This window comes from Falco cherrug, chromosome 1 (assembly GCF_023634085.1).
Source record: "Falco cherrug isolate bFalChe1 chromosome 1, bFalChe1.pri, whole genome shotgun sequence".
NCBI classification, from domain to species: Eukaryota; Metazoa; Chordata; class Aves; order Falconiformes; family Falconidae; genus Falco; species Falco cherrug.
In genome coordinates this window covers 85,764,540-85,781,035 of record NC_073697.1, presented here as the reverse complement: position 1 = coordinate 85,781,035, position 16,496 = coordinate 85,764,540, and the positions used below count along the sequence as shown (strand labels likewise).

At 40.9% G+C, this 16,496-nt stretch overlaps 1 protein-coding gene across 3 annotated transcripts in view; it reads left to right on the top strand.

The window, feature by feature from the left end:
- Positions 1-16,496, top strand: part of GALNT9 (polypeptide N-acetylgalactosaminyltransferase 9) — a 274,492-nt gene that overhangs the window by 162,358 nt on the left and 95,638 nt on the right. For 2 of the 3 annotated variants that reach the window (XM_055699769.1, XM_005445205.4), the window contains 2 exons: positions 6,335-6,501; positions 8,635-8,809. In XM_055699769.1, the coding sequence (XP_055555744.1) occupies positions 6,335-6,501; positions 8,635-8,809 (342 nt within the window). Of the gene's footprint in view, positions 1-3,858; positions 3,896-6,334; positions 6,502-8,634; positions 8,810-16,496 lie in introns of all 3 variants that reach the window. The other variant, XM_027814008.2, reaches the window with a different exon arrangement.

Below are 16,496 nucleotides of genomic sequence, written 5' to 3'. Positions count from 1 at the left end.
AGCATTAATGCTAAATGTCCAAATACTGACAGGAGTGTTATAGCACTTGCAGAGGTGAAGTGAAAATTATCCCATTTCTTTAGCTGTTACTCAGGGGAGGAAATTCACCCACCAAATCCTTTGTTCATCAGTGTTGATGACTTTTTTGAGCTGCCTAGACTATCAAGCTTACAGCAGCCACAAGAATTGCACCATAACTTGTATCTGCACCTTCCCAAATAAATTCAGAAAAAAGGAGGTGTTGATTTTTTTTAGGTACGATAAATAAAAGTGAAGGCTGTTCTATAAAGCAACACAGACTTCAAAGAAACAGCCATGGTAAAAAGGTATCTTCTGGTATCACCATACTTTCTGGGCTTTTTCTGAAGACAACAGTTGCTTCTCTTTTTTAGTGTAGTTGTAAATACAATGGGCTGCTTCTCTCAAGATATGTAGAGCATCAGTGTTCTGTACTGCTGCTCCCTTGTTCACAGCTGTGAGCATTTATATTATGTGATTCTTAGTGAATGCTGTCTTTGAGCTGTAAAACAGGAGGAAGAAGTAAGAGCAAGTCTTCAGCACAAAAATTTATTGTTTGGTTGGGTTTGGTTATTCTTCCTTTTGGATAGGGCAGAAAAATCCATCCTTACTAGGAAGAGAATGTTATGGTGTAATACAGTTAATACCTTCTATTGAGAAGGAGAATTAATTAGGAAGAAGTTGGAGGCCTCTGCCTGACAGATTCATGATCCATGAAGCTAATCAGTTTTGTAGCCTGTCATTGCTTTTGCAGTGGATGGGCCAGCAGTTGAATCCCATGCTGGGGAAGGAGATGTTTGCAGCTTGTCACATCTTCACTATTATGCCAATGTGGAACAAGAATGTAATGTTAGTTTATTGCTGCATCTGAAAATTTACTATTACATCTAGCACTAGCTGCAAAGCCTCAGTGGTTTTCTGTAGAAAGAAATCAGGCATTGAACTAGCTACTAAATTTAGTGATTTAGCTGTTGTAAGTTGCCTGTGCCTACAGAAGTCAGAGCAGCATTTAGGTACTAGAAGGTAACCATCTATGTAAGCCCGAGCCCCTGAGCCTTTGGTTTAACTGCGTTCAAAATACATATTGACCTGGTGATTAAAAGTGGTATTTGTTAGCATTAACAAGCAAGGTTTCAATAATCTTCTGAATATTTATCTTTGTCCTTTTATTGATCGTGTACCCAATGAAGTGGTGTTCCGCCTCTTTCCCCTGTTGTGGCTATAAACCATGAACACAGACCATTCTGCAGCTTTCAAGGTATGGAGCATGTTGGGCTTCTTGATGTGCCAGAACTGCAGAGGAGGTTTCTTCATGCCCAGCGATTTCATCAAGTATGTAAAGGAGAGAAAACGACAGTCATCTCCATCTCAGTGGTTCATTGGAAGAACATATTTTGTATTAAATACTTTTAAAGATTCATGAAGTAGCTTTAATTTTGTTTGCATTTCTTCCTGAAGGGTAAAGCTGTCAGAAATCTCTAAATGCATTGCCTAATCCATTTCCAAACTCAGTATATTAAGGTCTGCAAGCAAAACTAATTTTTGGAGTTTAGCAAGTATACAGACAGGAGAAAGACAGCAGGAAAGATTTTTCTTTCCTTGGTAATGCACTGAAGTATCCGCATGGCTATAGCGTCAGTCCTTCACAAAAAATAGTGCAACTCAAATGGAATGTAAGACCAGCCCTGATAAATAGAGGGCTTCACGTTTCTGTTGGATCAGATACCAATAGAGTGAATACATCTGTCAAGGAATGAAGGTTCAGACAAAAGAAAATTTCCTTCCATTTATTGCCTACATGCTCCCAGGACTGCCACAACAGGCTTATGTGCAACTGAGAAGCTTTTGTTTTCTCGTTGTCCCTGTTTCTAATCTGTGACTTTTTTTGTGTTACTACATGAATTTTTTCCCAAGGTTCTGGTCTGCCAGCTGAAGAGGCTTTCCTGTTTTCTTTTGCCTGCATAGACAGTGCTCACAGCTGGGCTCAGGGGGCTGGCTGGGAGACGTTCATTTAAGGAACCGGTTCAGTGCAAGGGAAGAATGAGTGAAAATCATCTCCAGAATAGAGAAAAATGATCTGACATCAAGCTGTCTGTCACGTACAAAGGAAATACCTCTGGGTTGCCAGCCGAGCTCTGCAGTAACGTATATAGAGCAAAAACATTCAAAGACTCTTTGCAGGGTAACAGCAGGATGCCTCAGGTTTGATGCTTGGCATGTTGTATGAAAGGTGCCTCAAGGGCGGTTTCATGTATCAGGTCTAATCCATCCTCAGCTAGTCCATGGAAATGATTAGCCATGGCATTGTCAGCCTTTGCTTGGAATTGCTCATCCTAGATGCACCCAGCTGTGTGTGTCTGCAGCATACCTGTCTGCCCCGGAGAGAGGCACTGCTTCTCAGGCAGACCTGAACTCCTTTGCTGGTGGTACACTGTAAGACCAGATGACAGTTCACAACACTAATTTAGAATCACAGTAATATTAGATGTGAGCTGTGCCTGCCCAGCTTAGACCATCGTTAGCTACCACAGAGGTCAAATGAATGCTCTAAATTCTTCCCGAACTCAGTATTGTTAGACAGATGTTAATGAGGCCAAGTTTCAGCTATCAATTACTGTAATTGTCCTCCCTCACCCAGTTGCCACAGTCCGTAATGTGATCAGACCTAGTGCAGAGAAGTGGAAAGTGGGGTGGTACCCAGCTCCCTTCCCTGGCATGTGCTGGGTGTAGTGCCGGTGTGGTGGGCTCCCCAAGCAGGGTGGCCAAGCACAAGCAGTGCTGCCTTAAGCACCCAGGCACTTTACTGCACAGTATCAGGGCTACCAGAAATGGATATTTTCTTAATTTCTTACCAAAGTCCTTTTGGTGGTAAGATTGAAGGATATAAGAGTGTGCCTTGCTAGGACACCTTCCTACAGTTTGATGTCTTCACCTTCTGGTTACTGTTTTTGTCAAAAGAAATAATTAAAATGACTAATCTTTTTTGAAACTCGTCTGTAGTTAGCTCATAGCTTTCTTACCTCATGCTTTCATTCTGTCTCCAAGACTGCTGCTCCAGTCATTTTCTGTGAGGATGCCCTATGCCTTATTGAAAGTCAGTAGGCTTGCTATAGCCTTACTTTTTTCCTAGGTCTTCTCTGGAATTAAGTCTGTCCTGCTGCCATGCTCCAGGACCAACATCAAGGGCTGCACCAAGGAGGACTTCGTGTGTCCTCCTGACACTGACTTTCTCAACCTTGCATGCAGGCACAGGTGACGGGGTGTTCTGTTGCAGTGCACTTGGTCTGTTGTCAGCATCTGGCCAAGCGAAGGTGCTGTAAGGTGGCAGAGGCAGGGTTATGCTTTGGTGGTAGCGCATTGTTGTGCATGACTTGCTAATGTCACTGACTGGCTCACAGTGACAATTGCTGGTTAGGGTTTCTTGGAATAAGGAAGTATTAACTGTAAATTGCTGCGTCTAGTATCTACAAAATACATTGGGAAGCATTTGGGTGACAATCCAGCAAAGCACGTAAGCACCCACTGGTTTTTAAAGGAAAGACCCTTTGACTGGAGTTGCTCATGCTCTCAGACATCATCAGAAGTGTTTGTTAGTGGACCAGTACTTTCTCCTGACTACCTCAGCACATCCATCTCATTTTCTGACGTGACTGAAGGAGCTGGGAGTTCAAGGTTGACTGGAAGTCTGCAGGAAATAAACTCCTAAATCACTGCTGTGCTTTGAAAAGTCAACTAGGCTGGACAGCTTCTTTTGCTGTTCTTAATCCTTGCTGTAATAAATGAAATTATGACAGCTTTTAAATCACTGCTAAATTCTGAGGTTTGCCTTTTCCCATCTAGATGTTCCTGTTGCAGCGGGGTTACCCAAGATATTCTGGTAAGTAATGGTTGGAGTGCTCTTTCTAAATGCAGACAGACATAATGCAGTTTTTCAACTATGTCCTGCTAACAAAGGAAGGGGAGAACTAACAGAAGGAAGGTTGCAGTGAGAAGTGATAGGAATGACTTAACCCAGGTGGGATAACAAATTCAAAACAGCCTTTTATCTAAAGCAGTCCATGATGCCTTACAACATAAGTAATCATTGATAGCCAAGGCATGAAGAGTCTTGTGAACCAGTGAGACCATGGAGTCACACTTAGGATAATAATGCATTGATTTAATATGACAAAGAACAAATAAATCCGAAGTGGAGGTTATGGTTTAGGTGTGCTGGTTTTAAAGATTGAATTAGAAATAACGATTTTCTCAGAATTATGTGGGAGGATGGAGGAAAAGCACTGAGGATTAGTCCTGCTCAACCTTTCAGTCTCGACAGGACTATGTGGCTAGCTGCCTAGGTGTTCCAGTTCACTTGCCATTAGAACAAGTACTTTTTACTCCAGAAAAGTTCATCAAAATTTCTTGATCAGAAGCTAAAGGAAGCCCAGCCTAATATGCTGATGTCTTGTACTATTTCAATGGTTCCCTGTCTTTTCATAGGCAAAATACTTTGGTCCTTCCACACATCCCTCTCTGCTTCTGACATTTGTGTTCATCCTACTTGTCCTTTGATTGCTTGTCTCTCTACATTGCAAGTGCTGCTTTGCCTGCCCTATATTCACTGCTGTACTTCCTCCTCCTTGGCCACAGTCTCCTTGCCGTCTCCAGACTTCAGCTACATGGTTTCTTTGCTTCCCTTCTTTTCTGCTATCTCTGAGTGCTGATGCGTGACCCCACCAGGATGCATGGCCTGAGTTGGGCTCCCTCCTCCGCCTCACTTCCACCAGTAATGCACCCACTCCCTGGGTACCAGTCTGATTTACTGAGATGCAATTTGCTATGCCCTGCTGATACAAGTGAGGCTCTGATGCAAGATCAGATCTTTCTGTCAGATCAAAGATGTCCCTCATCAAGGGGAATCATGCAAGGTCCATGTTTTTAGCTGATGGCTCTTTGCTGTTAGTGAAGTATTCCTGATGGACTTCTTTGATATGTTGGTGTGGTCAAGAAGAAAATCACGTTAAAAAAGAAGTTCAAAAAGGAGGCTGTGTCAGAGCATTCACACCTCCTGTAAATCTTTGTCCTTGTTCTGGGTTTATTTTTAGACTGTGTAGGATTTGTGCTTAGCCAGAAGTTTTACACAGTGGTCTTCTGTGTGGCACAGGCCTCCAGCAAGCAGCCGGTAAATAGCTGTGGCAACACTAATCAATGGCAAGTACTCGGGTCTCCAAGCGAATAGTGCTGGGATGAGTAGGAATTACGAATAATTGCACTATACTAGGTTTCATAACTAATTTCCAGAGGTTACCCAACAGTCAAGTATTTGTCACCCTCCCCATCCCCATGACTGCTGGTAGTGGGGAAAAAAAAGTGATTGTTATGCCAAAGTAATGAGCAAAGAGGTCAGAAAGTTTGATAAGAGCAGGAAAAGTCATTTCCTGTGATATCATTAGCAGTATTTTGGAGAGTAGGTTCACTAATTGCTATGGTAATTCTGAATGGCTTTTGACTGTGAGAACAAGTAGGTAATTTTTTAAAGTTAGCATCTTGCTGGTGGGAGAGAATTCCACTAAAATAAGGCAGTAGGGTGTTACAGAGGGGCACAGGCTGGGGGCTTGGGAAGCAGAGGTTCTGCTCTATGCTGTGTGACTTCTCCAGACCTCGGGTTTTCTTCTCAAAATGGTCTATATGTACATATATGCTTCAGTGCATTTGAGCAAGCACAAAAACAAACTGTGAATCTCAGGATGTAGCTGTCCACCAAGGTGACATCTCAGATGGAGCAGATCTGTTTTGCAAATATTTCAGCAAGTATGTCTGTACAGCAAACATCATGTATTTGTTATCGCTGCACAAACTGCAGAATCAGAAAGGGCTGCAAGTCCTCTTTGTACAGGCAAATGCAAAATTTGCTTGAGCAGGTCTTGCTTTTAAAAGTATGAGATCTAATTATGAGTTAACAGCAGACCTTGTGATGGTTCCCCTGGGAGCACAGACAGGCTACAGTTTTGTGGGCCGCCTTCAGGTTGTTTTTGAGCAAAGTCATTGATAATTCTTTTGGTTTTCAATAGATGCTTTTAAACCTTCCAGAGAATGAAAGCCGCTACAAGTCTGTGTGCATCCAGATGTACTTTTGTTTTAACTGGCTTGACAGAAAGGTTGCTGCTCCTAGCTGTTTTGCTTCTTTTGAGATTAACACATCTTTCTTTGGTGTTGGAAAGAACAAATCCTGCAAGTTCCTATACACTGGAGAGCAATGAGGAGAGGACACTCTTCAGTGTATTTTACTTCCTAGTGGCTGCTTGGGTTTTAATTCTTTCTTTCTTCTCTCCAGGTGCAAACAGATGACCTACCCAGATGACCTGCCCCAGATCTCTGTGGTCTTCATATTTGTAAACGAGGCACTCTCTGTTATCCTGCGCTCTGTGCACAGTGTTGTGAATCACACCCCGTCGCACTTGCTCAAGGAGATCATCCTGGTTGATGACAACAGCGACAATGGTGAACACACATATCTTTTCCTCTAAGTACTGTATCCTGTCTGGTTAATGTACATGAAATGTAAATCAAAGGAAGTTTGATTGCTACTAACTGAAATGGTTTGGGGGGGGGGGTGTTCTTGTTTGTTTGTTTTTTTCTTAATGTTGGGATGAAACAGCATTGAGTCGTTCTGCATGTAAACAGCCAAGGGAGGAAGGTCATACACGCAACCACTGATTTATGGCTAATAAGCTAGATCCTAAGTTGGTGTAAATTAACGTTACCTTTGTTGAAGTCAGTAGAATTTATGGTAGTTTGTTTGCTGATGAGAGTGTTGATTGAGCCACTTGCACAAAGCTGTGAGTAAATATTAACTGTTTATATAAAAAAAAACATTATGTGGATAAACCCTGCTGATTTCAATCCTCACAGGTTGAATGACATTTGTATAGGCAATCTTAATATAAAAATGGCACTTTCTCCAAATTTTCAAATCCAGAGGAATATCATCATTAATAGACTAAAAGTCTAAATTCTGCTTCCAAGGAAAAGTGGTGGTACAGATTCTCCTTAAGGATGGTTTCCATTTTTTTACATGGCAGCACACTCTGCTTTTTTCATTATTTTAAATAGGTGTTGATAATATCAGATTTTGAGTCTGGGTGTTTGGGGGTGAGGGTGGGGTGGTTAGAGGTAGGAGTACATTAGACTATGAGAATGAACCAGAATGGGCACAAAGCACATGAAACTTTCAGGTCATCTGGTTCATTAATATAAAAATAACACTTCTGTTATCAGCAATCAAAACTCAAAATATTGGTGAGCATATGGGGTGCTTTTGATCAGCATGTTTCCCAGGTTGGTTGGGTATGAAGAACTTTTAGGATACTGGTGACAAGTAGTGTTGTTGTGGTTTAAGTTGTTAACTGTTGCATCTTCTTAAATCATATTTGTTAAAATAAGGCTCGAGTTTAGCATTTCCTCCACAGATCAACAGCTCTAAACCTTTCAGTCTTAAGTTGCCATTCCTCTTCAAGATCCCTGAAGAGAAATGAGGGTTGAGAAAACAAATCCCTAACACAAAAATAAGTTTCAAAACCTATAGGTTTAGGAAACCTTTAGTCCAATTCTGCTTTCAGTTATGGCAGTGTAATCTATGGAGTAATTATGTGAGATTGCAAGGTGTTTGAGTCAATGTAATATAGAGGAGAATTGGACTTAGTGTTTCTCAGTGAACTCTTATATGGCTTTTCTCTGTCATTCTTTAGATAGCTGGAGATTTATCCGGTCTTTGATTCCAATGATAATGATTCTACTGTGTAATATAGATCAGAAGAACGAGGCTTCTAATGTCCTGGAAGCTTCTACTAGTTCTCCTAATAAATATATTTGAGCAAAAGCCTCATTATGAATAAGTTGCAGTGTAAATGAATTGCCAAACTAGATTGATTTAAAAAAATAGAGAGACCATTTTAGTAATTTGCCTATTTATAAGCCTATTGAAATGAAGCTGAAAAAAAGGAGTAAATGAGTTCTGCTCCATCTGTGGTTGAATGCCTGAAAATGAACGAAAGATAAGTCTATTTGAAATCTTCAATATCCATTTAGTTCAATGGGAGTATTGAGGAGTCTTAATTATATTTAAGGGAAAACCCTTGAAATTAAGGGAAATTAATTGTGATCTGAATGAGGTCTTGACCCAAAATCCATTGAGGTTATTTTTCAAACTTACTGAATAACGTAAATCAGAAAAAAAGTCACCAGACTCCCATGTTACACTGCTATAAGGTCAGAATTGGTCAGAATTGCTCCTCCGCAGGCTAGTTGTAACCTAATGCAAATCATCAGAGAACTACAATAGTAATTGTTTAAAAATATTTAGACAGACTACCTCTTCAAAACAATACTCAAATCCGTCAGGCCATATTAAACCTGTGCAAGTCTCTAACGCGTAGAGAATTTCTCTGAGGTGGTACCCCTGGAACTGGTGCATGCTACAACTGCGGTATTAGTTTATATCTGTAAAACTGACTAATTGTTTAGTAACATTCAAGGTTTTCTTTCCCTTCCTGCTGCAGAATAAATTGGAGTAAAACATAAAGTTGCAGGGCTTTTTTTCATTCTGAATATTTGTATGTTTTTTTTGTTCTGCAGTTGAACTAAAATTTAACCTGGACCAGTACGTCAATAAAAGATACCCGGGTCTGGTGAAAATAGTGCGCAATAACAAACGAGAAGGACTGATCCGAGCCAGAATCCAAGGCTGGAAAGCAGCAACCTCTCCTGTCGTCGGGTTCTTTGATGCTCATGTTGAGTTCAACATTGGCTGGTAAGTTGTTGGCTGTTCCCACAGGGACAGCAGCACTTTACACTGTGCCCTACGTCTCAAAGGCTGTGAAAGAGATTTACTCAGTGACAGGGAAGCTGAAAAGCTGTAGGGACAAGACAGCTGTAGGCTGGTGTTATCACATTAGCAATTACTTTTGAATAATATTCTTGATTATTGCAACATTGCCAACAATCTTCTGCAATAGCTGCAAGATCCATAAAAAAGCTGTTGTGCCTGCTCTGCTACAGTTCAGTGGAGAGAGAAGTAATTTAAACCACAATGAATATGAAACCTCCAGAGCAGTCAAAAGGGGAAACACCATTAAGGAGGCTCTGGGCTGGAGGCAGATGCATGCTTTCAAGCACTTTTCTTATCTCCTTGTCATTTTCTATCATTTCTCCTTAGAAGCTTGAATACCAATCTGATTTCCTCATCAATTTTCTTGCATTCACATTTGAGGGAAACATTGAATTATTTCCTGCATTTTTTAATGGAGCTTGAAATTAGCACACGTTTCCTCATCCCCTTTGTTTTACAAGAGAGCAGTATTGACTGTGGCAAGCACTGTTTTGGGCTTAATGGGCCAGATCTGCAGTTGGAGTAAATCTCTGTAGTACCACTTAGTGGCATTGCCGGAAGTGAGGCCTGAAGGAACTAACATGTACAGTCAGCTGAAAAGGTGCTGCTGGGCCCTTCAGTATGTGAAATGGGTGTTTTCCAAAGCTAGGCTGGTATTTGATAATGATGATGCAGGGTTATGGTGGAGTTGATTATGTTCTGCAGTTCTGGGAGATATCCCTGGGTTAAAACTAAAAATAGCTGTGCTTACAACCAGTGAGAAATTTTAATTGCAAAGGAGTGTTTATTTTTATATGTTCATGAATATCTTTATAAAATGGAAGATGCAATAAAGTAAGTCTTGTAGTGCAACTGGTTTATGTTCACCCCATTTTTCCCCCAAGACTATAATAGCAGTTGTAGTAATTTTCTAGAAGCTTAAGAGCTGGTTTAATTTATTTATTTACTTTTAAAGCATATAGGTCTTTCAAATCATTACAAATGTTCATCTAGGGTAATATTGGCTACTGGAAAGAGTCAGGGACTGGGGAGAGCATACTCTGGGTGCTTTGCCCAGTGCTTGTCCTGCCCAAGCTGCAGTCTTCTGAGCTTTGCAGAGAATTTTGTTAACTCAAACAAAATAAAGGACGTTGAGATCTTACTGATGTACTCTACCCAGAGAAGTTAGGCAATGGTGTCAGTAAGCAGGAAAGGGGTTTGTGATTGCTTTTGGGTTTGTTTTAGTTTTTTTTTAACCTTACTGCTTTGCATTAATGTCAGAAAGGGTTGAAATCGTCATAGCAAGAACCTAGACTACTTAGTAAATGAGAGTGTGTGTATATCCCAGATAAAAAGTGTTTGCATTTACTGCATCCTCCCTGGTGTATCTCCTTTCAACAAGTGTGCTTAAGTCTCAGGAATACTGCTGAGCCAGTCTGTGCAGCTGCTTTGAGACCACTTGGCTTCTGGAGTGGCTGCAGAGGATGAATGAGAATAGCAAACGTGCACCAGGAACATCACGTGTCCCTTTGTTTCAGAGCTGCATGTGGAGGCACAGGCTGTTCCTTTCTGTTGTTTATGTTGTTCCACTCAACCTTTGGGGCTGCTATGGCCATCTCAAACCTTGTTTTACCTGTTTCCTCCTACTTTTAATTCTGTCTACCTGTGCATATGCAGTTGCCTGTCATATCGGTTTTCATCTTAGCTCCTTTTACCAGGAGGGACTGGAATTCCTTCCATCTGGATTGCTGTGTTTTTCCCCACCAGGTTGACACCACCCCTACTCTATAACCCTATACTCTTGGTAGTCATGCAGGAGTGTCTTGTTAAAGTACTGCTATTCTGTTCTTCTTCCAACAGAAGAACATTCATTCATCTTGCATGAATATTTCCCCCCATTTACAATGTCTATTCATGTATTCAGAGGCCACATGGATTGCTCCCACTCAAAGCTGTCCATGGATTTTTTGTGAGGCAATTAAAAAGAAGCCAATTCCTTTACCACAGAAAAAAAAAGCATTAGCTTTCTGTTTGGTTTGTGTTCCATCTAAAAGTCAAGCACCTGCAGTACAGTTTTAGTCTTCCAGTCAGTGGCTGCTTTACCTGCCTAATCAGTTGGCAGATCAATTTATAAAGAATCAAAGAAGGACTTCACTTTCTCATTAAATATGCAGGACTCTGACAATAAGAAAACTTTCCTTTAAATAATATTTGCCCCATTTATGGGTGAGCTTTTACCTTATATCGCACTATAGCATTTTATGGGCTCTCATAGCATTACTCTCCAGGGACGCTTCTTCTAAACTAAAATGCAATCTGGTAGGATATTAGAAAAAAAAACAAACCAAAAAACAAACCTCTACAACCTGGCAGGTCAAATTAGCTATTGAATTATTTATTTTGCTGTGCTTAATTGCTGCTTTTTTGCTTCTCGGGTGTTGAAATGTATTAGTACAGAGCAGAGATTTTCTAGTGACCTGTTCCCCTGAAGGCTTTTGATAGTGTGAGCCAATACTGCTGCTGTGAGAGCAAGGGTGGAGAGGACTAGCTGAAAGGGAGGCCATTACTATTAACTTTCAAATGTAATTTTAAATTAAAATTACATGATAATGTATGTGTACAGTTCATATTTAAAATTATACCTGTCCTACAGTTTTAATGGTTACTTAATGTCAATAGGAGTAGCATCTCGAGTCAGCAACCCAACAGAACCAATTGATATGAAAATCTCCTGTACATTCCTCTCTGAGGGTGTATTTAAGCCTGTATAGTTCAGTTTTCCCTTCAGTCCTCTGAAGATTTCAGCATTCCTGCTCTGACTTTTGTATTAGGTCCATCCACTGTGCGTTAAGCAACATAACACTGAGTACGGACCACTACATCCCAGCTGCTAATCGTGTTGCACAAGATGTGGAGCATTATATAAACTCCCGTCTTTGAGATGGGAAAGAATAACATGACAAGGATAAGAGAACTTCATTATATCTGGGAACAGCAAAGAGAGATAGCGGAGATGGGGTGTTAATTCTCTGGGTGAGAAAAAGGACACATTGAGTGAAGGAGAGCAGAAATCAGTAAGTGAAAGGCAGAAACCACAATATACTAGCAGCTGTAAAGAGGGTGCTAGGAGCCGCAAAGGAAGACATAATGATGGAGTACTATACTTGCATTCTATCTTAGGAATTGCCTTTGCTCCTGTTGCAGAGGTAGTATCTGCACCGAATGGAGTTATGCAGTACTGTAGTAGTTAAAATTTTGCCAGACTAAGGGGAATTATCAATAAGGAAGCACTGGAGTAAGAGGATATAATGAAAAGATTTCAATATACCAGAGACAGAGACAGCCCAACATGAGAAAGAGGACCTGAAAATTAAGCCAAGTATCCATCAGACTGCGCCACACACATCCCATCATTATGGATTGTCCTGGAATTAGCAGTGTTTTAAAAATACAGAAAACTGGTATTTTAATGAACTAGGAAGAACCAAAGATCAGGATCCCTAAGTCTGTGAATGATGCTTGGCAAATGCTATTTTATACTGTAGTATGTAGTGCAATTTGTTGTAGTGTCTGTAAGCAATGGATTCTCGAGAAAGTATGTAAAGAAAAAAGGAAGTTTATTTCCTCCTAACCTTCTAATGGCTTTGGTTATCTCAAGTACTCTGTTACAGAAACTTGGTTATGCTCTTGTAGGGCAAAGCCACAAGGTCTTTGGCCCCCTTGAAAGCTCCCTTGTTACTATTTTCATGCAGTGTACTGAAAGCCAAACTGTGAGCAGGCAAACTCCCCACCTGTTCAAGCTCAGGTGGCTCTTCAGGGACCTGGCGAGGTCCAGGTGGCTTTCTCCTAGTAAGAGAAGTGCTGAAGGTAAGGGTGAACTTATGTTTGCAGTCCTCATCCTATGCGGTCCCTCCCCTGGGGAGGGTAAAAGCCTATCACTCCTGCTCAGGACATGGCCCATTGCAGCATCCCTGGTACCATGCTAACTTTGACCTGGGAAGATTTATTTATTTAAAAGTGAAGGAAAAGACATGGTTTTATTAAGGGAATTTGTTCTCATCCAAAGCTTCTACCATCACATAATATCAATTTGCTAACATAATAGAATACATGCTTTAGAGGGCAAAAGTGAGCTGATACTAAGTGGAGAGGGAAGTGTGCAACATCAGCCATGTGGGCCTCTTGGATTGATGGGACAGCACCAGCTTACATACAGACAACATGCCAGAAAAGCAACTTCAACTATTCATCTACCTAAAGAACCTAGAGTGTTCATTGAAGCATCATCATTGCTTTTCAGTGGTGCAGAAAAGAGCTATTGAGATTTGGCAGCCGAAGAGCTGATCTTTAACTCTCCAGCAGGCATTTATGCCGTGTTGGCTCCATTCTTGCTGGGGGCTGGAGGTCTGAACCTTCCCCAGGCACACAGGAATGCTGATAGAGACGTGAGGTAGAACAGATGGGGAATTTCTCTCTCCTCTTAGAGACTGAGGAAGGAAGTATGAATTATTTTTTTTTAGTTTTCTGAACGCTTATTTACAGGAAAGTCATTCTGCATGAAATATTCCTCGGTTGGCCATAATGAAGAATTATATATGTGAGTAGATCTGCTTGTCTGCATCTGATAAATATATATTGTCAGTGAAATTTGAGGTAGTGTGTAAAATCACATGCAAAATAAGCTTTCAATTTACACAGATCTTTTTTTTCTTATATTCTCTGTTAAGTTTTTACTTCATGGTGCATGACAGTGGTACAGCCAGAGTAAAATATGGTTTTAAACTTACTAAGCCATAAAATCTAGCAGATGAGGCCATGTTGTATTCCTTTTATGTCTTGTAAGGACTCTTCCTTAAGTCCTTACCAAAAAAAAAAAAAAAAGAAGAAGAAGAAGAAGAAATTCTAATTTGTGAAAAGAGGGGGAGGAAAAGCGTTGGACTTTTTAATGTTAGTTCTTCATTTTTTATTGGAGTAAAAACTAGAATAGTGATGGTGGAGAGAAACAAAAGACCTGTTTATCTCGAAGGAACCCAGAGGTTAGGGTATTTGGGTACCCACTTGGGAGAGGGAAAAATTTGAAAGACATTTTCCAATGCAATTCCTGTTATTTAGGAAAGGATTTACTTTTGGGCAAAATCAGAAAAAGTGTAGTTTGGGGAGAGGCAAGGGGCGAGGGAGTTATTGACAAATGCCTAGTACAATCATTCTAAGTAAGAACTGGAAAGTGTTCTGGGTCCTCAGATGATGCGTGTTAGCAAAGTGTCCCTGAAGTTGTGAAGTCCATTGAAGTAGAAGAGTTGTACAGCAGAGGATCTGGCCTGCAGCATGCATGGGGTTTCTCTTAGATCCCGTGCATTTATTCATATGTTGTGCCTTTTTAAATGTCTGCTTGAAGTCAGCAGGTGTTTTTACATATTTAAAGAGATGAATTATATAATCATGCGTGCTGAGGAGCTCATTACTTACTTGGTTTTATCTGTTTTCTATCTGGAAGAAGCTGTTCTTCTTAGCATTGTGAAAAATTAGGCTTCCCCAATGGCATGAACTCTCCAGCAGTCTGATGGGGATGTAAGACAGCATACATTTTTTGTTTGCTGTGGTTGCCCGTGGGGTTTCAACTGCTCTGAATTGGCCCAATATTAAATACAGAATGCATATATGTTCAGAGAGAGACTTACAATGGGATTAGAGGAGCCTGTGTGATCACAGTATGACCCCTGCCTTTGCTCTCAATCTTCTTACAGGCTTATTCTATAGTCTGCGTTCCAACTCTTTTCCTAACTCTAATGTTTATATAGTGGGAGCACTTGTTCTTTGAGGCCCACAGTACTGGCACTGCTGGAGCTCCCACTGAGTCATGATGGGTGCTCAACACCTTGGAAAATCCAGTGTTCATCCAGAAATTGACCCACTGGTAGGCAAGGCATCAAATGCATGAAATGCCTGTGCTATTTATGGCTAGTGATATGCTCAAGAGTCTTTGACAAATTGACACATCCTTTTGTTATGAACTTGCTCTCCATCAGAGATTCCTTCCCAAATTCTCCAAGAGAGTTTCTGAAAGGAGAAATCACTTACCTGCTGTGGATCTTCCTCCCAGCACATCGTTGTGCCTGTGGGAAGCCCAACAAAATCATGGGACAGCAATATGCTTTGTGGAGTTTCAACCAAGCACTGTCAGTTGCAGGGCTGAGTCCTGGGAATGAGACTTCAGCAGTGTGTTACCATATTTCTGGAACTGTTTCAGAGGAGTGAAACCCAGGTGAAAATACCCTTTAGCCTAGTGGAGTCTATAACAGTGCTAAATTTACTGTCCTTTCTCTTCTACCTTTAACCATTCGCCAGCAATCTATTCAGAGTGAGAGGAGGACACTGACAGTATATGTATTTCAGTGAGGACAGAAGGGAGGAACTTCTTATGTCACTCATATTCCAGCCCAAATTGTCCGCCTGTTTTTTATGAAGTGGAAAAAAGAACTGGATAATGTGAAGTACTACCTTTAAAGCTGAATATTTTGATTATACTTACTGAAATCCATCATGTATATGAATATGCCTAGGAGATTTTTTTCCTCTTGCTCCAGTAAATAACCTGTTAACAATATATGCTACTCTGTGCCCATAAAGCACATTGATACAAGTTAGGAACCCAGTATTTTTGCATCTGTGAAAAACAGAGATTAATCTCAAAATTCACATCCAGTTTATGTACCTAATCAGGCAGGGCTGAATCCTGCCTCACTGCCAACAGTGGCCATGTGGAAAGGAAATAACATATTTGCAGCTCATCAGTATAGCATGCTGAACATACCTGGACTTCAGCAACCTCTTCCACTCTGTCCTTTTAGTCTTGGGAGCTGCCAGGAGCACCTGACTTCTGCAGATGCACAGTGGAAAAAAACAAGCGGGGGGGGTGGAGCCAGGGAAAGGACACTGGTGTCTATAAAGAGGATGAGTAAATCTACATAATAATGTAGCAGCTTAAAATTGGTAAAAAAAATTAGAAATTACTAGGAAAGTTTTAATCATAATGCTTTCAAAAACCTGAAGCAATTAGACAAAGCCAGAATTATCAGCAAGGTTGACAAAGGATTTGATGAATGTGCAGCTCAGTTTACAGAGACAAAGACATTGTGTAAGTCCATTCAGGCTAATAGAGCTACTCCAGCGCTGGATTTTGCTAGCAATAAATAGCAATTAAAACCCCCTCATATTTCATGGATTACCTAAAATAAGCAATGTAAACACAGTCCATTACCCAGTCCTAGTCAAGCTTGTAGTCCTTCATTGACCATTACCTAGGGATCTTGGCAGGCAGAAAACCAGAGCACAGGCAGTGGCGGTGGTGCAGAGGGCACTGGCAGAATCTGGGATTTGAATGTTGCTGTAGATCCCACTCAGATGAGCTAGCCCTTGGCGTCTGATACCCCAGCGCTGTTCTGCTGTCCGTGCTCAGGCAGGACAAGGTGTAAAACCTCATGGGTGTATAATGTTTAATTAAAAGGCTCTCCATTCTGAGTTTTGCTAAGTAACAGAGAACAATTCTGCACTAGATTTTCCATCTGTGACTCAGAGCCTTCTCTCTTCCTTATGAGTGTGAACATATTTTGGAAGTTAGATAAATGTGCAG